This window comes from Balaenoptera physalus (assembly GCF_965194825.1).
Source record: "Balaenoptera physalus genome assembly, chromosome: 2".
Taxonomy (NCBI): domain Eukaryota; kingdom Metazoa; phylum Chordata; class Mammalia; order Artiodactyla; family Balaenopteridae; genus Balaenoptera; species Balaenoptera physalus.
In genome coordinates this window covers 110750993-110773734 of record NC_138883.1, presented here as the reverse complement: position 1 = coordinate 110773734, position 22742 = coordinate 110750993, and the positions used below count along the sequence as shown (strand labels likewise).

Below are 22742 nucleotides of genomic sequence, written 5' to 3'. Positions count from 1 at the left end.
TCAGTTTCTTGGGGCTAATAAGACCATGTAATCTTGGCATCGTCTGGCAAACAAATAATACATTAAGAAATTTAACCTCAGAACTTCCCTGGTAGTCCAGTTGTTAAGAATCTGCCTTCCAATGCAGGGGATGGGGGCTCGATCCCTGGTTGGGGAACTACAATCCCACATGCCGCGGGGCAACTGAGCCCGTGTGCCACAACTAGAGAGCCCACGTGCCACAGCTAGAGAGCCCACGTGCTCTGGAGTCCGGGCTCCACAACTACAGAGCCCACATGCTCTGGAGCCCACGCACCACAACTAGAGAGAAGGCCACGCCACAACGAAAGATGCCACGTGCCATAACAAAAGATCCCAGGGGCCGCAACTAAGCCAAAAATAAATAAATAAATAAATAAACAACTCACAACTGGGGGAAAATACTTGCAAAAAAAAAGAAAGAAATTTAACTTCAGAGGCCCTTCGATCCTGCAGCCCTGGGCAGACCAGACTTGGGGTGGGCAGAGGGTGGAATATGGCCGCATTCCTGACCAGACTGTCCTCTCATCCTTCTCTCAAATGCTCAGCTGCCACCCAGTAACTGGAGCTTGCACCTGCCAGCCGGGGTGGTCTGGCCACCACTGCAATGAATCCTGCCCTGCTGGCTACTATGGCGATGGCTGCCAGCTGCCTTGCACCTGTCAGAACGGTGCCAACTGCCACAGCGTCACTGGGAGCTGCACTTGTGCCCCAGGCTTCATGGTAAGATGGGAAGGCACTCCCATGGCCTCTCCGCCCACCCCCGCCCCTACACAGGAAAGGAGGGGCCAGCTCCTCCCACTTCCAGGTGGAATCAGGGAGTGTGGCCCTGTGCCCATGGATGCAGAATGAGGGTGTCTCCATGTGCCACTCAGAGATAGAGTCCATGACCAGAGAGCTGCCAAGGCTGTTCTTAAAGGCCAATTCTACTGGGGTTTGTAACTGTAAAAGTAATGGAAGGAAGGTGTCTTTCCGTTGTCCCCTCACCCTGAAACACCAGTTGTCTTCTTTGCTGTTTGGACAAAGAAGACAACTGGTTTGGATATTGCGTCCATATCCTATGCACACAATATTTTTCCATCATAATAACCACAGAGCACATAATAAGCACAGAGTTTTGTATTTTGCTTTCTTTTTTCCCATATTTGCTGCTTGGGCTTCTTAATTATCATTTTAAATGGCTGCATGACACTGCAGGAGCTGATGGACCTCCCTGCTGACTCAGCCATTCCCTTACTGCTGAATACTGATTTGTTTCCAATGTTCACAACAAATGTTGCAATGAGCATCTTCCTACAAACAACATTTCCCCTCCTATTGAATTATTTCCTTAGGGTGACTTCCCAGGGTCAGTGGGCATAATGTATTTATGGCTCTTGATGGATGTGGCCATATTACTTTCCTCAAGGGTTATAGAAATCTACACCGCCACCAGCCATGTATGAATGTACCTATTTCAAAACAACTCTAACATTCTTTTCTTTTTTTAATTTTTGCTAATTATATAGGTAGAAAATGGCTTCTCAATATTGCTCTAATTTGCATTTCTGTGATTACTAGGGAGAGTAAATCTTTCCCCCACGTGTTTGTTTACTATTTGTATTTCCTCATGAATTATGCAGGTCTTTATGAGGTTTGATTCTAGGGAACTTGACATTGGAAGTGGAATCCTGTTCAATGGAGGGGGCGTGCCCAGTGGGTCTGAGGACCCAAACATTCAGGGGACCCCCGTGGCCAGATTTTTTATGGTGCTATAAGAAGTGGTTTGTGTAGTACAAAGTGTGGCCTTTGCAACTAGCCCAGGGTCACATCCTGGCTGTCCTACTCACCAACTGTGTGACCTTGGGCCAGTGAGTTAACCTTTCTCAGGATCAGTTTCCTCACCTGTGGAATGGAACACCTGCCTTGCAAAGTTGCTGTCAGGTGTAGAGATGGGCTATGCTGTATGGAGTACCTTGCCTCAGTGCTTCTCAGAGTTTAGTGAACTCAGAAACCGCCAGCAGACCTTGGTAAAGTGCAGGTTCTGATCCGGTAGATCTGAGGAGGTGCCTACGGTCTTGCATTTCTTTCTTTTTTTTCTTCAAATATTTATTTTTTATTTATTTATTTTGGCTGTGCCACGTGTTAGTTGCAGCACGCGGGCTCTTCGTTGCAGCATGCGGACTTCTTAGTTGTGGCATGCGAACTCTGTGACATGTGAACTCGTAGTTGCAGCATGCATGTGGGATCTAGTTCCCCGGCCAGAGATTGAACCTGGGCCCCCTGCATTGGGAGCGCGGAGTCTTACCCACTGGACCACTGGGGAAGTCCCGGTTCTGCGCTTCTTACAAGCTCCCAGGTGATGCCAACGATACTCGTCAGTGGCCTCACTTTGAGTAGGAAGGGGATGGTGCTCAACTTGGGCTGCCCACTGGAATCACCTGGGGAGCTCTACAAACACTGATGCCCGGGCCCCCTCCTGGAGATGCTGACATATTTGGTCTGAGTGTGGTCTGGTTGTGGCCAGTGTGCTGCCAAGGTGGCGATCCACTGGAAGGAAGCCCTTGTCATGATGTAAGAGTACAGGTTTGCCTGGTGACAATGTCTTTTGTGGGCAGGTTGCCCCTGGTCTATACAACAAACCTCTGTTCAGCTCCTTCTTCCCCCTCCCCAACGCAGATAAAACTGGGTGACGATGACTCCAGTGGCATCTTCAAAAGAGAAAAAGATCTGTCCCTCCTGCAAGTTTCCTCTCTAATTTACCTTTATTGGTGTGAGCTTGGTCCATAACTTCCATAGAAAAATGGAGTGCCCGAGGTTTGGGGTTTGGGTAGGAGCGAATGGTTGTTTGGGATTAAAAGTCTCACCTAGTCAAGTGATCAGGTGACTGAAGCCAAAATGAATTGACCACGCAAGACTTCTCGGGGGACATCCAGACCCCAGTCCTAGCTTGGCTACCAGGGTAGTTCCGACTTTGGGCAAGTGGCTTCCGCTCTCAGGGCCCTAGTTCCCTCATCTGTAAATGGCGAGTGTGCAGGGGGAGATGAACTGACTGATTTCTAAGATGGTCTACTATGCAGACTCCACGGACCAAGTCAGGAAACACACCCTTCTGGAGGAAATGAGAGAAAGTAGGAGCAAGTGGGTGTGTGTGTGTGTATTGGCCAGGGGAAGGGGGGCTCACTGAGGGTGTTATAGTCTGATTGTATACATTGTCCGTGGGCCTCCCTGTTCCCCCTTCTTCACCCCCAGCTGCCTGCCTAGTCACCGCTCCTCAAAAGAAGGGGAAATCCAGGCCCTGGGTGGGTGAAGGTTGTGGGTGGTCCTAGAGAGGCTAGTGTCTGTGGGCCCACTGCCCCCAGGCCATGGCTCCAAGAATCTGGAGGCCAGGCCTCTGCCTCTCTTCCTCCCATCTGAGATGCAAATGACTTCCTGCTCTTGAACTTTGGGGGACTTGGCACTTGTAGGAATCATCTTGATGTGGAGTCCCACCTGCCTGGGGCTCAGGGCTAAATAAGACAGATTGTGAGCCAAGCGGCCCTGGTGAGACCCTGTGAATTCCCATCCATCTCCTCCTGCCAAGCTTCATTTTACCTGGAAAGGTTCTTTTGGGGTGCTGTCGGGTGTTGAGCAGGAGCTGCTTGAGGTGATTACAGAATAGTCAATTGCTCTCATCCAGCGCGACTCATTCCCGCACACACCAGGTTCCAAGGGGGAAACCAAATTATTGCCCTCACCCCAGCTTCTGAATGAATGCAACTTCCTGCAGTTAGCCAGCTCTGGTCAGGGTGGGAGATCAGAGCAGTTAGAAAGCAGACTTGGCTGAGACCCTCCCCAAAATGTCCTGCAGTCAGTGATAATTAGCATTGCCTTTATTTGTTAGTCGGTTTGTGAATTTATGCACCTGCCCTTTTTCCTTGAAAGAGTTTTAAGATGGGCAATTAATTTGAGACTAATTAAAAGAACCCTTTTCTGAGAGTTTGGAGACCTTGAGCCTCAGCTCAGTGACCTTGGACGTGTCGCTTTACCTTGCTGGGCCTCAGTGTCCTCATCTGTAAGGTGAGAGTCACATCAGTCCCGTCTGCTATTGGATGTGAGTAGCCAACATGGTAATGGATGTGAGGCCATATCCTCAGCTGTCCTCTCCCATCAGAGCTCCTCCTGCCAAGGGCTCTTTAGGGAGGATGTTGGGATACATTTGTGAAAACAGAATCTCTCAGAGTCTGAGGGCTGAGAATGACCTCAGGCTCAACATAACCATGAGGAGTAAGTACTGAACTACCCCTGGGAGCCCAGTGGCATGCCTGATCCAGTCGGGTGGTCCCCACCCCCTGAGGCCATAAGAATATGGGGCAGAAGCAAGCCCACCTGACACTCAGGGTGTTCTAACCCTCACACTCTTTCTCCTTCCTTCCCAGGACACTGGATATTTTCTCTGCCAAGCACTTGGGGAGCTGCTGGGGGTATGGAAAGGCTAATCAGATGCCCATCAGCCTTCTAAGCGCTTGTGCCCAATAATAGTCATGATCACATTAGCAGCAAACACTTACTGAGTCCCTGCCGCATGCTTCATCTCTGTTCCTCACAGGAGCCCTACAGAGGTGCGCTTTCACATGCCTCAGCTTGAGAATGGGGAGCTGAAGTTCAAACAGGATAAGTGACTTGCCCGTGATCACAAAGCCAGTAGTGGTGGGAGCCACGACAGCTCTCATCTATTAGATGATAGACTCTGACTGATGGGTCCCCATGGAACCACACAAATCTGGGTTCAGATCGTGGCCTTCCAATCCCCACTGTCCCTACTGAAAAGTCACTTATCCTGCCTAAGTCTGAATTTCCTCATCTGTTAAGAGGAGACTTAGCCATGAGAGTGAGAAACTTCAAATGGAAAGTTCACGGCTCAGGGCCTGGAACACTGGATGCCCAGTAAAATGGCAGTAATTGCTGGTGAAATGGGACAGTGTGGGAGAACATTGCTTCCCTCAAGCCCAGCACTGTCTTCCAAGGAGAGTGTCAGGATGAGTTATGCCCGGGGATTCCCGATGCAATAAAGCCATAAACGTGCACAGCTGCTGTTCCAGGCAGGTCCACCCAAGCACCTGTGGATTGCCCCCAGTGGTCAGCACTGTGGGGTGGACATACCTGTCAGTGTTTGGGGAAATGAACATAGGGATGGAAGTGGGAAGAGAGTCTGGGCATTTTACATGTTAGCTTGGCAGCAGCAATGGAATCACTTCGGGTATGTAATGCTGGACTACATTGGGGCTGCTGAGTGTGAGAAAAGAGCCCTGGGCTGAAAGGCAAGAAACCAAGTTCCTAGCTCTGGGTCTTCTAACTTCTGGGGCTTCCATTTCTCATCTATAAGATGGGAATGAAATTCTCTGTCCAACAGAAACAATGGTGTGGGAGCCAATCATTAAAATGGGAGTACTTAAAATTGGGCGTGGCATTGGTTCAGCACCTTGGACAGTTCCCACGAGCTTCTGCTCCAAGGTTGCTCTTGCCCTGTTAGAACCCAGGTTCCTTACCCAGCCCGAGCACCAGGGTGAACAGGGGTAGGGGAAGGCAGAGTGAGGGTCACATGATAGGGATCTCAAGCTGGCAGAGTCCTGGGAGTGTCCAAGTGAGGGATGATTCAGGAAGTGAGGGGAGAGTATTGTGGTTGAGAGGACTAAGTGGAGCTGTCCATCCACTTGGAAGTTGGGGTCCCATCACCCCTCTCCATGGCTTCTCATTACCCACCAAATAAAGCTCAAACCCCAGTCCTTTGTAACCTGCCCTTAAAACTAGTTAGGCCACCCTAACCTCATCCCCTGCTATCTGCCACAAACCTGTGCTGTGGCCACACATATCCGCTTTTCCCCAAACACAGCATCTGCTTTGGGCCTCTGCCTGTGCTGATTCTCAAGCTTTTCCCGCTTCCTAGAATGCCCTCCCCACTGTCTTTATCTCAGTCTCTGAACATCCTTGTCAGCCTTTCAGGCTAAAATCAAAGGCTGCCTCTGCCATGAAGTGTTCCCTGAATATTCCTCACTTTAGAATTAACCCTTTCATCTCCTCTGTTCCTACAGCACACGGCTCAGAGTCTGTCTCCCTCCAACCCTGCACCTGCTACTGCCTTCCCCCACCACGTGGCTACCATGTGAATATCTTGCTCAGGACACTTTGAAATGAATGAAAGTCTTGGGAAGAGCAATGAATGCCCTTAGCAGAAATTTCCAGAACTGACCTTTATAGGAAGGAAATTCATGGCATTTCCGAAGGGCCTTGCCAGCAGGGCGGGAGCTTAAATCTACCCGCTGGCTTCTCTGCACTTCAGATAAACAGGCAGCTGCCGTGGGACTGGAGCAGCTGTCCCCCAGCATCATCTCCAGGTTCTTTGGGCAAATGGTATGAGTTTCTACCTTACGCAATTCTATATAGTGGTGTTAGCCAGGGACTCTAGAGGCAGATTCCCTGCCTTCAGGTACCAGCTTCGCTGCTTATTAGTTGTGTGACCTCGGGCAAGATATAACCTTCCTGTGCCTCTGCTTTCTCATACGTGAAAGGGTAATAATGATAAAGTCCAATGAATTATTGGGCCGATTAAATTAATTCATACATATAAAATAACTAGAATACCTGGTATATTAGTAATCGTTCAACAAGTGTTAGCTATTATTATCATTATTGTTGGGAATGCTGCCACTGCTATTGTTGTTGTTGTTATTTACCCAAGGGGTCCCCCACGTGAAGAGGCTGACTGGTCCAGGCCTGAGTCCCCTGTTTGGGGGTACAGGTGGAAACAGGGGCTTGGGGAAGAGAGCAGAGTTAGTTGAAACTTCTTCCTGGCTGGGAGCTGCAGGGTTCCCAAAAGAGCAGTCACAGAATGAAGACTAGACTTTCTCATCACAGCGGGGAGAAGGCCAGTTTCTCAGCCCCTCCACATTCCTCTGCTGACCAGCTTTCCTTAATTAAGGCCTCACCTACGTGGCCAGCCTGATGAAGCCTCTTCCACTCCTCTAAAACTAATTGTTGCCACTTTGGCACCTGGAGTGAACAGCCTGTGAGGTCACTGCCAGAGCTACAAAGACTTGATTTCCCAGACCTCCTCCCCGCATTGAGCCCGTGTGGCCGGGAGATAGGGGGCCCTCTGGTCATTCCTCAGCACAGATGCTCCCTTTCAACTCCAGCTATAAGGGGGATGGGGAGTGTGGGAGACGGGGGAGTGGGGCCTGGTGTCCCCTCCCATGGGATTCAGGGCCTGTATTTCTCCCCGGATGACAGAATTTCTATTACCTTAAAGGGCTCATCTATTTATGCTGCAATTTTTTGCAGCCCCGTCTGACGTTATTGAACCTTGCGTACTGGTGAGGGAAACGGGCACTCCATCACCCAAATGAACAAACTAGTTTACCCATTTTTCTCCCCTCTCTCCCTGCTGTCGGTAGGTCACAGGCAAACCTCAGCTGCTCAGGCCAGTGAAGGCGGGAGGGGGATGAGAGTTACAAAATCCATAGCAGTGGAGCAGTGACTGAATTTTCCTCCAAGGTTTCCTATGTCCTTTGAAGACGTCACCCTCCCCCAGCACTAACACACACCCCCACCAGCTGGGTAAAGCGCATTTCTGCCTCTTGTGTGGCTCTTGAGCTGAAACTAGGGAGAGAGGGCAGCTGCGGGGCCAGAAGAGAATGGGGACTGAAAATTAGAGCTGGGTGATGTATATAATGTGTGCGCATTTCCTGTTCTAATTGTTTCGCTCTTCGTCAGACTGTTAGCCCCATGCCTAGAAAACCAGCTTCTCATCCCCTGACCACCCCACCATTGACTAGCTTCCTAATTATTATAGTAAAAGATTTTCCTGGATGCTGTGCTGGGGATGAGGAATTCACTGTCTAGCTGCCATGCCCGTGTGAGCAGAGGAGCACAGGTAGTGCAAAATAGCAGAAATGATCCAAAAATATAAACACATACACACACATACACAGTCCAGTACTCAAATCCCAGCTCCGTCGTCATCTGCTGAATGGCCTTGGCCCAGTTACTTATGCTTCTCAAGCCTTAGTTTTTCATCTATAAAACGGGAAATAATGGCACTACATCCTAATGTTATTCTTTGGATTGAATTAGATAAAATATGCACAGTGCTTAGGAAAAAGCCTGGCATGTACTGAATGTTCAATAAATGATTGTCAAGGTTCCTTGTGTTTACTGGAGGTAAAGGTCATGGACTTTGGGGTCAGACAGGCCTGGATTGGAATCCCAAGTCTTCTGCTCTGTAGCTGTGTGACCTTAGGCAACGTACTCAGCCTCTTTGAGCCTTAGTTTCCCATCCGTTAAATGGGTTAATAATGCCTGCCCTTCCTGGTCTGTGTGAGTACAAAATGAGAATTACCCTTTACAGTGGCAGAGTTGGAAGAACGCTCAGTGCTTCCCTGGTGCACCCTCTCATTTTGCAAAGGAGGCAACCAAGGTCCAGACAGGGAAAGTGACTTAGGTCACACAGCAAATCATTGGCAGAACTGGGACATGAAACGAGTGACATAGCTCCCAGTCAGATGCTTTTTCCACCTTCACCTCCATCGCATGAGTTCTCTGTCCCCACAGCAGACACCTACTGATTTTTCCCAGGGCAGAGAGGGATAGGGGTGTCACCAGAGTGTTAAATCATGTTGGCAATTAATCCACAGAGCAAAATAGGGAAAATTGGTTTTATGTCACAAAGGCTGAGTCCAGCCTTCCCCCTCTGGGACTCCATGGTTTGTAACTTTATTAGGGAAAATTGCTGACTCTTCCGTTCTAAAAAATAAACGATCCCCCTGTCACACCACCCTCTCCTGGCCATGCTCCTCACGTCTTTATCACTGCCCTCATTACTGGGGTCTGGAGCTGGGGCTTGGGTCTCAGGCCTGGTCCCTGCAGCTCTCTCCATACAGCAGAAGAAGCTCTCGGGGCAGGTCTGAGGCGTCCATGCTTTAAACACTCCCAGTTTTCCTTTTGTCCGAGTCTCTGGCGATGGTGGGGTTTCTCCCCTTTCCGACTCCCACTCCTGGCCACCCCGCAGACTCTACAACGTGGGACGGGGCCACGAGTCAGAGGAGCTTCCCTGAAAGGTCTGGAGGAAGTGGATGGCCGAGTGAGGGTGACAGTGGCCCACATTTGGAGCACTGAGGAACCGTGGCGGGCCCTAGGCCAGGCTCTCTGTTTTTCATACGTTATTTTGCTTAATCCTTGCAGCAACCCTGTAAGTAGGGGCTGTGAGGATCCCCACTTTGCAGATGAGGAAACTGAGGCTCAGAGAGCTGAAGTAACTTTCCCTAGTTGGTCCGTGGTCACCAGGAGCTGAGCCTATAGCTGTTTGAATCCAGAGCCTACACTTTGAGCCACAAACAAAAGTTGTCTGGAGAGGAGAGGGCTGTGGATCTGTGGTAAATAGCCAGCTTTGACACTCTCTCAGGCCTTTTCCCACGAGAGGGGACAACCCTAGCTACCTTATTTCTCAGTTGGAACCTAGTGACTTCCCGCCCTTTGTCTTCAAGGGGAGGTGGCTGGGACCCTCAGTCTCCCTCCCGTACTGTGGGGCAGCACTTTACAGTTTACCCAGCTAGCTGTCTCACACCTAACCTTGGTAAGTCCTCACAGCTCTCCTGTGAGGAAAGCAGGGCGAGTATTGTTAGCCGTATCTCACAGATGAGGAAACTGCAGTTCAGAGCAGTTATAAGACCTGACCTATCAGGACCTCGAACTGGGCCTAGAACCCAGGGCTTATGGCTCCAAGGCCAAGCTCGCCTCAGGACAGCCGTGCAGGGTAGTCAGTGCTGAGCAGAGGCCGGCCGGGAGTCAGACCTGGGCTCCAACCCTGGCTCGGCCGCCTACTCACTGTTTGACTTTACCCACGTCCCTTCACCTCTCTGTGCCTAACTTCATCTTCCGCAAAATGGGGCACAAACCCCGCTCCCTGTATCCTCGGTCTGGGGTGAAGCTGAGATGAGACACGTTGCTGGAAGGCTAGAAGCAGTGCCAGGTGTGTGCACCCAGAGGCGTGAGGGAGAGCAGTGGGGTCCAGGCCGCAGACTAACTCCCCCGCCAAGGCTGTGGGTCTGGAGCAAAGGAAGAGCCCACTCCCCACCTGCTACCCCTGCCCTGAAGCTCCAAAGCCCCACCTAGCCTGGCCCCTCCCCAGCCATCTCCCCGCTTAGTCCTTAGCACCAGTAATTCCATCTGCAGGAGTAATTACGGACCCCAGGAGGGGAAGGGACTCCTGACAGAAGATGTCTGGAAAATGCAAAATGTTGCAGAAAAAGGTCATCAATAAACTACTTTAAGGTGGGGCGAATAGGAAGACTAACAATGGGGGTAAATGAAAAAAACGATCTCAAAAGTTCTCTCCAAAAACACTACGAAGTAATTGTTCTCCCCTCTCCTAAAAGTTCTGAGGAGCGTTAACTCCCTGAGACAGGCCCAGGGGAGCGGGGCCCAGGTGCTCCAGCCTTCAGCACAGATGGCCCCGGCGAGCGGGGCTGTAGGGAATCCAAAGGAAAGTGTGGAAGCAGAGCAGGCTGGACACTGCAGCCAGGTGGGCACTGGTGCTGAACTCAGCAGGCAAGAGGGAGTCACTGCAGTCCTGAGCAGGGCCGTGACGGAACGCTGCCTCACTTGACCTCCACACCCTGTGTGGGGAGATGGTGACATCACGGCTTAGGGACCCAGCATGCAGTAGGTGTTCAGCAGATGCTGGTTCCCATCGCTCCCCATGGCTCCGTGGAGGCTGCTGGCAGAGGGGGAAGAGCGTGAGGTTTGAGTCAGGAAACCTGAGTTTGAATCTCAGCTCTGCTGCTCGCCAACGGGGTGACATCCTCACCAGCAGGACCACCTCCTGAGCTGCACTCTGGTCACCCCGCACGTGGAGCTCCTCCTAGGATGGTATAAGGATGAAACAGGGTAGGCACTACCAAACTGGCACAGAGTGGGTAAATCTTAAATTTCTTTTCTTCCATCTGCAGTGGGCTCGGGCTCAAATTCGGTCACGGGTAATCATCAAAATGCCTAAAGCATTTATAGCCATTCCTCTGGGCCAGACACTGTTCTAAGAACATTACATGTAATAATTTATTTAATCGTCACCCCTACCCTTGGAAGAAAGTACTATTACAATCCCTGTTTTTGGAGATAGGGAAACGGAGACACAGAGAGGTTAATAACTTGCACAAAGTTTGTTAATCCCACCCCAATGATGCTGAAAAGGAAGAAGTTGCCCAAGGTCCCATAAGTGTCAGAGCCAGGACCTGAACCCAGTAGTCAAGTTCCAGAGCCCGCTGGTTTGATGCAGCCGTCTGCCACTGACCTGCGCCTTCCGTGGGCAAACCCAGAGTGGCCCTCGCTGCCCCCCACCAAAATGAAACCTTAAGCACGGCCACAGGGGTGCTCCAACCGGGAGAGCTGAACTAGGAAGTGGTGTCGAAATACAGGGCAACCAGGCGTCTGTCTGGGAGCTGAGGGCAAGTGTCAGTTTCCCAGGTGGTGGTGTGGATAGAGCGCCCATTCATCACCATGACACCCACCTGCATCACGGTTCTTTCACTACACAGTGCTCTCACATCCATCACCTCAGGTGTTCCCACAGCCCTCTGAGGTTAGATGTCGCTGTTGCCATTTTACACACAAGGTCACAGTCACGGCAAGGTTACACAACTCTGAGCATCTCGGCCCTCCCCTTTCTCAAACTGGAGGCTGAGCCACTCCCCAAGCAAATGCTGCCGGGACAAACCCCTCCTGCCCCATCTCCCTCTGAGGCCTTGCTCCCCTCTTTTCCCCCAGGCCTGTAGCCCCAGACAGGCTTTGACCCAGGCCTGCAGCCACCTCATCCCTTCCTGCTGGGAGGTCTGAACTGAGCTGCCTTCAAACCTGCCCCCCGAGGCCTCAGGTTCTTAAATGGAGAGCACATCCCAGGCCCGTATTATGTATAGTGAGGCATTCTATGAGAACTTATCTGAGACACCTCCGGGCCCAGAGGAAACCAGCTTTAAAAGACTTGAGTAATTTATAGAGTTGGGGGATGGGAAGGATGGACAGTGTGGACAGTAGAGGCGGCCTTTCCCACCTCCATTTCTTTCGTTTTTTTTTTTAACTTATTTTTGGCTGCGTTGGGTCTTCGTTGCTGCGCAAGGGCTTTCTCTAGTTGAGGTGAATGGGGGCTACTCTTCATTGCAGTGTGCGGGCTTCTCATTGCAGTGGCTTCTCTTGTTGCGGAGCACGGGCTCTAGGCACGTGGGCTTCAGAAGCTGCAGCACCTGGGCTCAGTAGTTGCCGTGTGCGGGCTCTAGAGCGCAGGCTTAGTAGTAGTGGCGCACAGGCTTAGCTGCTCCACGGCATGTGGGATCTTCCCGGACCAGGGATCGAACCCATGTCCCCTGCACTGGCAGGTGGATTCTTAACCACTGTGCTACCAGGGAAGTCCCCCTCCTCCATTTCTTTTTGTTCCCCAGTAAAAGCCTCTCAGGTTTCAACTTCTGGCCTTTCTTTGCATTCATTCTATAACTTTTTTTTTAATGATTCCACAGTCGATAAGCCACTGGATTTGCCTGAGTCTGGACTCTCAACCTCTCTCAAACAGAAAAGAGTGGCCCAGATGCCTGCCTTCAGGGGAGGGGTTTCCTAAAATAGGCTGAAACACAGAGTCACTTGCCTGCTCTCGGGGACCTGCCTTGTCTTTTTTTTTTAATTTTATTGAAGTAGAGTTGATTTACAATGTTGTGTTAATTTCTGCTGTACAGCAAAATGAGTCACTTATACATATATATATATTCTTTTTCATATTCTTTTCCATTATGATTTATCACAGAATATTGAATATAGTTCCCTGTGCTTTACAGTAGGACCTTGTTGTTTATCCATCCTATATATACTAGTTTGCATCTGCTAATCCCAAACTCCCAATCCATCCCTTCCCCACTCCCCTCCCCCTTGGCAACCACAAGTCTGTTCTTTATGTCTGTGAGTCTGTTTGTTTCATAGATAAGTTCATTTGTGTCATATTTTAGATTCCACTTGTAAGTGATATCATATGGTATTTGTCTTTCTCTTTCTGACTTACTTTGCTTAGTATGATAATCTCTAGGTCCAACCATGTTGCTGCAAATGGCATTATTTCATTCTTTTTAATGGCTGAGTGATATTCCATTGTATACCACATCTTCTTTATCCATTCATCTGTTGATGGACATTTAGGTTGTTTCCATGTCTTGACTATTGTAAATAGTGCTTCTATGAACATAGGGGTGCATGTATCTTTTCGAATTATAGTTTTGTCTGGGTATATGACCAGGAGTGGAACTGCTGGGTCATATGGCAACTCTTTAATTTTTTGAGGAACTTCCATACTGTTTTCCATAGTGGCTACACCAATTTGCATTCCCACCAACAGTGTAAGAGGGTTCCCTTTTCTCCACACCCTCTCCAACATTTATTATTTGTAGACTTTTTAATGATGGCCATTCTGACCAGTGTGGGGTGGTACCTCATTGTAGTTTTGATTTGCATTTCTCTAATAATTAGCAATGATGATCATCTTTTCATGTGCCTATTGGCCATCTTTGGAGAAATGTCTGTTTAGGTCTTCTGCCCATTTTCCGATTGGGTTGGTTTTTTGTTTTTTGTTTTTTAAAGAAATCTCCATTTTAATATTTATTTATTTATTTATTTATTTATTTATTTATTTATTTATTTATTTATGGCTGTGTTGGGTCTTCATTTCTGTGTGAGGGCTTTCTCTAGTTGCGGCAAGTGAGGGCGACTCTTCATCGCGGTGCACAGGCCTCTCACTATTGCGGCCTCTCTTGTTGTGGAGCAGAGGCTCCAGATGCGCAGGCTCAGTAGTTGTGGCTCACAGGCCTAGTTGCTCCGCGGCATGTGGGATCTTCCCAGACCAGGGCTCGAACCCGTGTCCGCTGCATTGGCAGGCAGATTCTCAACCGCTGTGCCACCAGGGAAGCCCTTGGGTTGGTTTTTGTTGTTTTTGTTGTTATTGAATTGTATTAGCTGTTTGTATATTTTGGAAATTAAGCCCTGTCAGTTGCATCATTTGCAAATATCTTCTCCAAGTCCGTAGGTTGTCTTTTTGTTTTGTTACAGTTTCCTTTGCTATGCAAAAGCTTATAAGCTCGATGAGGTCCCATTTGTTTATTTTTGCTTTTATTTCTATTGCCTTGGGAGACTGACCTAAGAAAACATTTGTACAATTTATGTCAGAGAATGTTTTGCCTATGTTCTCTTCTAGGAGTTTTATGATGTCTTGTCTTATATTTAAGTCTTTAAGCCATTTTGAGTTTATTTTTATGTATGGTGTGAGGGTGTGTTCTAATTTCATTGATTTACATGTGGCTGTCCAACTTTTCCAATACCACTGGCTGAAGAGACTGTCTTTTCCTCATTGTATATTCTTGCCTCCTTTGTCAAAGATTAATTGTCCGTAGGTGTATGGGTTTATTTCTAGGCTCTCTATTCTATTCCTTTGAGCCGTATGTCTGTTTTTGTGCCAATACCACACTGTTTTGATTACTGTAGCTTTGTAGCATTGTCTATAGTCTGGGAGGGTTAAGCCTCCTGCTTTGTTTTCTTCCTCAAGATTGCTTTGGCAATTCTGGGTCTTTTATGGTTCCATATAAATTTTAGAATTATTTGTTCTAGTTCTGTAAAAAGTGTAATGGGTATTTTGATAGGGGTCACATTAAATATGTAGACTGCTTGGGGTAGTATGGCCATTTTAACAATATTAATTCTTCTAATCCAAGAACATGGGATATCTTTCCATTTCTTTGAATCATCTTCAATTTCCTTTATTAATGTTTTGTAGTTCTCAGCATATGTCTTTCACCTCCTAGTGAGGTTTATTCCTAAGTATTTTATTTTTTGATGTGATTTTAAAAGGGATTGTTTGTTTACATTCCTTTCCTGATATTTCATAGTTAGTGTAAAGAAATGCAACCAATTTCTGTATGTTAAACTTGTATCCTGCTACCTTGCTAAATTCATTTATCAGTTCTAGTAGTTTTTGTGTGGAGTCTTTAGGGCTTTCTATATATAGAAAAATATGGAACACTTCACGAATTTGCGTGTCCTCCTTGCAGAGGGGCTATGCTAATCCTCTCTGTATTATTCCAGTTTTAGTATGTGTGCTGCCTGAAGCAAGCACCTGCCTTTGTCTTTAGGGTAAAGTTTGAAGCCTTCCTGGCTGGGCCAGTCTGACCTTCAGGCTCCTGTCCCACTGCTACCCTTCAGCCGTGGTGCTCTGGAAAATCCAAATGGATTGCCTTAACCTGGAGACACACCCACCCTCCCATGTACAGTGTCTCCTCTTTACCTTTGTTCAGTCTGTCCTTTCCCTGGAATGCCCTTGCTCTCTATCCTCCTGGCCACATTCTGCCTGTGTATCCATACAGGATCAGCTCAGTTGCCATCTCCTCATAAAGCCTACTTGCTTTCTTCCTATGGGACACAACCTTTCCATAGGACACTGCACACCCACTCTGGTGGCACACTGTGGATGATTCTGTCCTCTCTACTAGACAGAAAGCTGCTGGAGGGCAGGTCTTTCTGATTTGTCCCTTTTCCCCATCGTGCCGGCCTCCTAACCCCAGTCCACTCCCGGGCCTGCACAGAGAGTGATCAGTTAATCTCACTGAATAAATTCCCAGGTCCTTTAGAAGCGTCCCCTAAGTCATGAATGTGCCACATTTTGCTTGGACGCTAGTAAACACCCCCCATCAGCCCCTGCAGGGCCCTCTGTCCCCCACAATCTGGTTCCCACTTGGGACATTATCACTGTCAACATAGTCAGCCTCTGGCTCTGCAGGCCACCGCCCTGGGCCCACACCTCCCAGCCACCACCCCAGAGGAGCTGGTTTCTGCAGTACACGCGCACACACACCCCATGTATCCGACCCCACAAAGCGGACCCAGCGTGTCCTTGCCATGCACACCACGCGCAAAGCCACTGTGATCAAATCCCCCCTTGAGTCTCTATGACCAGGATCAGCCCAATGTCTGACATGCACATGCTAAGCTTACCCCACAGCTGTCACACCACTGACACAGAGCACACTCACACCAAAGTCACACGCTGCATAGACCGTGCATGGGGCAGCAGGCTGGCGGGGGTGTGTGGCCTATAAGCTACCATTCGAACCAAGACACTGGGACAGCAAGCCAAAATCCTATCCCTAACCTGCTCTTCCACACAGGCAAAACATCTGTATATCTGGTATACATCGGGCCCACGTGTATTACTCACATGACATACATCAGGAGTGGGTACCACTCCTTGCACACACACACACACAGGCTCACCAAAAACAGCCTGCAGAACATCTGGAAGCAGGGAGGCGGCCCACCTGCACCCTTCCCATGCTACAGTCTCATCTTGTGCTGCTGCCCCCTCCATGTTCTACCCTCACACTCCTCTAAATGCTCGTGAAGACCCTCCCAGTGTGGGATTTCCCAGCACTTTAGAGCCACTGTTCTTTGGCACTTTTTAAAACCACTAGGGAAATCATGAAACCTAATGCAGAGTGATTGAGGCCATATGCTGTCGGTGTTTGCCCAGAAAGTCCCGAAGATTCCAGCCCAGGCTTTGCAGGGAAGCCTCGTTCTGTCTGCTAAGGGAGTAGGACCCAGAAGGGCTGCGAGAGATGTCCTGATCCTCTGTGGCCAGAATCATCCCCACCTCCCAGGTACTCAGGAGCTGCAAGAGCACTTGACAGGGCTCAGTGCTGCAGGAGCCGGAGGAGGGAAGTGAAGCCAGGAGCGGGAAAGTGAAGCTGTCATAAGAAGCTCCCTTCTCTTTACTAAGAGCTGAGGCCGGTCTGTGCGTGCGATGTTGCGAGCGTCCCCAGGCATCATCAGCACCAGCAGTAGCTTCATCACCATCACCATCACTGTAACCAGCTTTCTCTCTTTCAGAGGATGTACATTATTTGATGGATGTTGGCACAATCCCCAGTCGAACACTCGCTCCCACTACCTGTTATTCCATATTAGCTTTATTCTTTCAAGCCTTAAAGGCCTTTGGACTTCAGGAGCCTCATAACATAAGATACAAATGCCCCCTAAGAGTTCCCTCCAAAAGCCCCTATTAGCCATTCCCGCCTCCACTGTCAGCATATATTTAACATCAAATGTGTAGAAAAGCACTGACTACAGGGCCTGGTATATAGTAGGTGCTCAGGACATTGGGGTCCCTGTCACTGCTGCCCTGTCTGCGGTCAAGGCAGCCAGGTCTAGAGGAAAGAGAGTGGTCTGTGGAGTCGGTTGGCCCCTTTCCCACAGTGTGACTCAGGGCAAGTTGACCCCTCCAGCCTCGCTTTGGCCTCTCTCCAGGATGGTTCTCTCTCTGGATAAGTCATTCCTTCCCTGCAGGGCTGCTATAAGAACAAAAGGAGACAAGGAACAAAAAGTGCCTGGCACAGGCTAGCACCAAGGGGGCGGTTAAAAATCTGAGTCTCCTTCCTTCTATCTCCAGCACTGGGGATGGGTCAGTCTGTCCTAAGCCAAGGGTCAGCCCTGTCTGTTGGGGTGAAGGGGCGTGGACACCAGTAAGGACCAGAGTCTTGCCCACACCTGCTCCCCCTTCTCCAGGGACTGCCCACTATGCATGTACCCAGCATGCAAGAACATTTCCAGGGATTTTAGACTTGAGAGCCTCCTGATAAGATACAAATACCTCTCAAGAGTGTTCAACAAGCCCTTATTAGCCTGTGATGCCTTCTTGGAGCTCAGGAGAGGCTCTCGGAGGAGGGAATGGTTGGAGAAGAGAAAGGGGCTACAGATGGGACAAGGGCATCAACACAGAGGAGAAAAGAAACTTGGTTTTACCGTCGAAGTCTCCAGGAGGACCCCAGCTTGGTTTACCAGCTTAGTTTACCAGCGAAGTGAACAAGGCCTGAACTTGATCCCAAATGTCCTTTTTTGGCCACACTCACTGTGTCTCAGGTCTTCCTGAAATGTCTTGGTATCTGTTTGGGAACTATTAGGAGGTGTCTGTGCTCCTCTAGGGAGACCTCTTGAGGGGTCAAATTTATATAGCATATTTGTGCAAATTAGGAAAAAACACCCCTTTCTCAAGACATTCTACTGACATCTGCCAAAAAACTGATGTAATATATACACAAGCTGTAGTGATTGCCATATGAGTGGCACCTCTAGAGCTGTGCAGTGCACAGCCTGCACAACTGTACAGAGCAGCCTCAGGTCACTGACAGCCTACTCATGTTGGACAGACCTAGGGTTTCCAGGCCTCACCTTCAGCCCTTCTCCACCTGTCCCCCAGGGGAGCCAGGCAGAATGAGTCAGCCGCACAGGCCCTGGGCATTACACCCTTGGCACAGGGAAGCAAGGATGGGGATGGATGTGACAAGTGGCCCCCGTCCCTCTCTCCCTCTCATCTCTCTGGCCCTCTGCTCCTCATGCCTTGTGCAGAGTTTCTCTTCCCCAACATGCATCCACTGTCAGTTGCTGCTTTATCAGTGACACGCTAATTAGGTCCAGTGAGGTTTGCTCTGCATTGGAGAGGCCTCTGTGGCTGGCATTCAGTCCAAGCTGTTCTCTCTTTGCCTTGTGGACCGTGTGTCACTCTTTCTCCCTGCGAAATCACAAATGAGGCTCCCCAGCTGGGAGTCCCACTGCCTGAGCCCTCAGAGCTGGGAGTGGCGGTGACCGAGAAGGGTAGGCAGGGGGACTGTAGCAGCCCAGGGCTGGCACTCTGGTTGGCAAAGAGCAGATGCTTGCCTGACAAGGGGCTCTGTAAACAGTGAAGCACATTCCACATGTGTGCTTCTGGCATTGAAGTGCCATTGGGCACCTAAATCAGCTTGCGTTGGTGGCCCTGAAACTCTAGGAATAGCACGGGAGAAGAGGGGAATAGGAGCAACCAGAGGAGTGGGGAGGCCACTGCAGAACATCTGGAAGTAGGGAGAGGCCTAGCCTGAGCCCTTTCATGACACAGCCTCATCTTGTGCCTCACCCCGCTGCCGCCACTAGAGGGTAAACTCCATGAGAGTAGGGACAAGCTCTTTTCCGCTCACGGAGTATCCCCTGGCCTAGCACAGTGTCAGATACATACTAGTGCTTCAACAACATTCCCTGAATGACTGAATTAATTCAACCCATAGGCACTGAGCACTGACTGTGGTCGAGGCACCATGCTAGGGCCAGGGCCATAGGGCTGAGGAAAAGAGACCCAGTCCTTACCCTCATGGAACTTACGATCTAGTGAATGAGAGCTGATTTTGTTTTAATTCATCACAATTGTGGAAAGTGTCACAAAGGGGCAGGGAACAGGGAAACCTGCTCTGGAAGTGGAAAGGCAGGGGAAAGTTAAAGAATATGGGAGCTGAAGGGGACCTTAGGTCACACCTAGTCTAGCGTGATGGTTAGTGAGGCCGGGGCCTGTCACGGCACCTGGCCTATGGTAGATGCTCAACAGGCGTTTGTGGATTGAATGGGTGAACGAATGAAGCCAGGTCACCGTGAGCCAGTACCTTTGCCTCACTTAAACCCGTGTACTGTGACCCCAGGTCCAGGGCCCTTTCTTGCCTAAGCCATCCCTACTCCTCCAGCAAGAAGACATGGGGGCCAGGCCGACTTCCCTGGTTGCCTGTCCCAGAGTCCTTTCTGCTGAGTTCCCACGGGCCTGCGGAGCCTGCCCACTACCTCAGCCTGGATCTAGACAACTCAGTCCATTCCGTTTACACTGCCTTCTACCCACAGAACATATTTAAGGGGACCCTGAGACAAACTTGCACAATTGCCCACCCCTTTTGTGTGAGGGAGGGTCAACCACTTTCCATCCTCCTCCTCTTTCACTCCAGAAAATACTCATTAACCTCCTGCCCATTGCAAGGAAAATAGATGATCAACACACAGAGCCCAGCTGTTGATTAATTTTCCCAAACAGGGCCAAACTACAAAGCAGCATATTGCAGGGGAGAAAATTCAATAAACAGCATTTGAAACAAATTTAATAGAACATATAACTCATTACCCACCGGGGTCTGGGCCTGTGTTGCCACATTGTACAAGAAGGCAGGTGGAAGGTGGAGGGGAGATTTGCATCTCTTTAGTGAGACCAGCTCCAGGGGTTCTGCCAGTAGCTCTTTCAAATCAAGTTCAAGATGTTAATAGCCTGTGCTGCATCTATAATTAGCAGGCCTTTGGATGGGAGGAGGAGTTCACATCCATCCTCTATTCACAGAATGAAGACACCGAGCAGGTCTGGCAGGCTTCCCTCCGCAGAAGCTGGAACCTCGGGGACCTGCCCCTGTGGGAGGTGCAGGGCTCCCTTTCCTGGGCTGGAGGAGGGGGGCGGGCTATGCAAGTGTAATGGGGATAGATAGCAATATAAAAACACCCAGATATCAACTGCCAGGTGCTGAGAAAGGGCCAGAGTGTCTGGGCCTGGCCGGTGGCCCTTCCTCAAGGTCAGGGCCATGTCCTCTGGATGCTCTGTGCTTAGGTGGTGAGTGTGCTGTCGATGTGAGTGAGCAGGGGCAGCAGAGGCTATCCCAGAGTTTCACCACATCTGGGATCTTAGCATCGTGTGCTGAAATGGGAGCCAGGAGATTCGAGTTCCAAACCCATCTCTGCCTAGCATTGGCTGTGTGACCTTGGGCAAGTCACTTTCCCTCTCTTGGCCTCAGTTTCCTCACGTGTAAAACAAGGTAACCAGACCAAGTGATTCCCAACATCCTTTCCAGCTCCGGCACAAGGAGCTGTCCCCCCACTGATAGGAATGAGTATGTGACCAGTCCCAGGCCACGCATTAGCAGAATAGGTGGCCACCCAGATGGTGTGACTTTTAGATTCCAGGAGGGCTCCCCACCCCAGGCCTGCCTTCCCACCACTCCTCACTCCTTCAGGTTAAGACCCCTACTGCATGCAAGAAGATGCTCGGAGAGTCAGAGGTAAAAGGTCCTTAGAGATGATCCAGCCAGTGGTTCCCAGCTAGACACGTGCAGAGGCTGCAGCAGGTTGCCAGGAGCGGTTTTGAACATTTCACAAAGCCTACAGGCAGTCTTCCATTACCTGTGACAAAGCTCACTAAAACACCAAGGTTTTCCTTCTACTGTTAATTAGAATTAAATTAACTCTATGTGATCTCCCAGGTTAGCGTGAGCTAATCAGAAGCCCTGATTGGTTATAGGTGATATCATAGGAATTTCTAGGTCATGGTTGGTGGATAGGATGCTGCCACCTGCATCACATGGCATGTGGTCACTGGCCAGATTGCACCTGTTTAGACACCAGCACACAGTGACAGCAGTGTCTCTCAAACTGAGAGAGCTTTGTAGAGGGAGGATACTAACAAGGGCTCTTGGTGGTGAAAAGTTGGGGGGACTGATTGATTTCAACAGCCACATACAATTGACAAGGAAACCAAGGCCTGTATGTTACCTAGTATGAACATCAGTCAATCGGAAGAGAAAGCTGTTTTCCAGCAGCAAGGTGTGTAGGAATTCTGGATGGAGATCTTGGGGAACAGCTTCAATAAAGGGCCTTTATTGAGGGAGTGAGCAGAGGTGCTAGGCTATGTGAAACACATGAGATGCCAAATGCAAACTCCCCAACTTCCCTGGGTTCTCATCCTGTTCTTTTTTCCAGAATCTGAAAAGATCAACAGACGTGGATTCAAGGCTGGTCTGGGCCAGGCACTGGCTGGGGGAAAGAGGGTAGATAAGTCCCAGTTCTGCCTCATGGGCTCACTCTGACTTTCAGTCTCCTTCTCATGAAGGCGATGAATTCGATCATCTCTAAGATCTATTCAGCTTGGAGGGTCTTGTCTTCCAGAGTGGATGCACTCGAGGCCAACAGGGTAATTTTCTGGCTGTACTTCTGACCCTCAGCCTGGCTGGGCAGGGTTTGGGCAGGGGCTGGCAGGATGGGGCATGGAACCATAGACCAGGATCTGGCCTGGCTTTCCCTTTGCACAAGAGCCCCCAGGGAGGCCCAGAGTTGGTGTGGTAGCATGGGACTCTTCCTTAGACCAGACAGTATTCTGCTTCCTGTGTGTGATGGGAGCCACAGAACCCCGGGCCACCAGGGCCCCTCACTCATTTGTCCAAGAATATTCATAGAATACTTCTATTCTGTGCCAGGTACTGAGCTAGGGATACTGGGGCAACCAAGACAGATAAGGTGTCTGTTCTCATGAAGTTTCTAGTCTAACTGGGGGAGACAGACAGTAAATAAGTGGACAAATAAACACATCTAGATGCAAGCATGAGTGTCCCTGTGTGGACACTGCCTTGGAAGCTGCCCAAGAGCAGAGAGCAGGTCACAGGCTCCTGTGTGTCCCTGGAGCCCACTCGCAGGGCTGGCTCAGAGTTGGCCCCCACTCAGCAAACATTGGGTGAATTGCCTGGCATGAGAGAGAAAGCATACGGAAAGTGCCCAGGCCTTCTGGTCCTGTCCATGGTAGAAGCCAGCATGTACACACAAACATCTCATTTCAATTAAACAACATTTATCCAGGGCCCATTTATGCACCAGCAGGGTCCTAAGCCCTGAGAATCTAGACATGAATAAAATCAGATCCCTGGCTCCCTCAGCTCACAGCGCAGGGCGGAGGCAGGCATGTGAGCTAACCCGGAGCCCCCCTGTGCTAGGATGGTGGTGGCCGTTTGTGCACGCGGTTCCCACCAGGTCAGGACAGGTAGGCTGGGGAGGGAACACAGCAGGAGGAGGGAAGGACGAGGACGAGGAAGGAGTCACAAATT

At 49.8% G+C, this 22742-nt stretch overlaps 1 protein-coding gene across 27 annotated transcripts in view; it reads left to right on the top strand.

Moving 5' to 3' along the window:
* The window catches only part of MEGF11 (multiple EGF like domains 11), a 366746-nt gene that overhangs the window by 307356 nt on the left and 36648 nt on the right, over window positions 1–22742 (top strand). For all 27 annotated transcript variants that reach the window (XR_014258455.1, XR_014258456.1, XM_082445213.1 and 24 more), the window contains one exon: window positions 567–741. Coding sequence is in view for 25 of the 27 variants with exons in the window: in XM_082445213.1 (XP_082301339.1) it covers window positions 567–741 (175 nt within the window). In the remaining 2 variants the exon portion in view is untranslated. The remainder of the gene's footprint in view (window positions 1–566; window positions 742–22742) is intronic.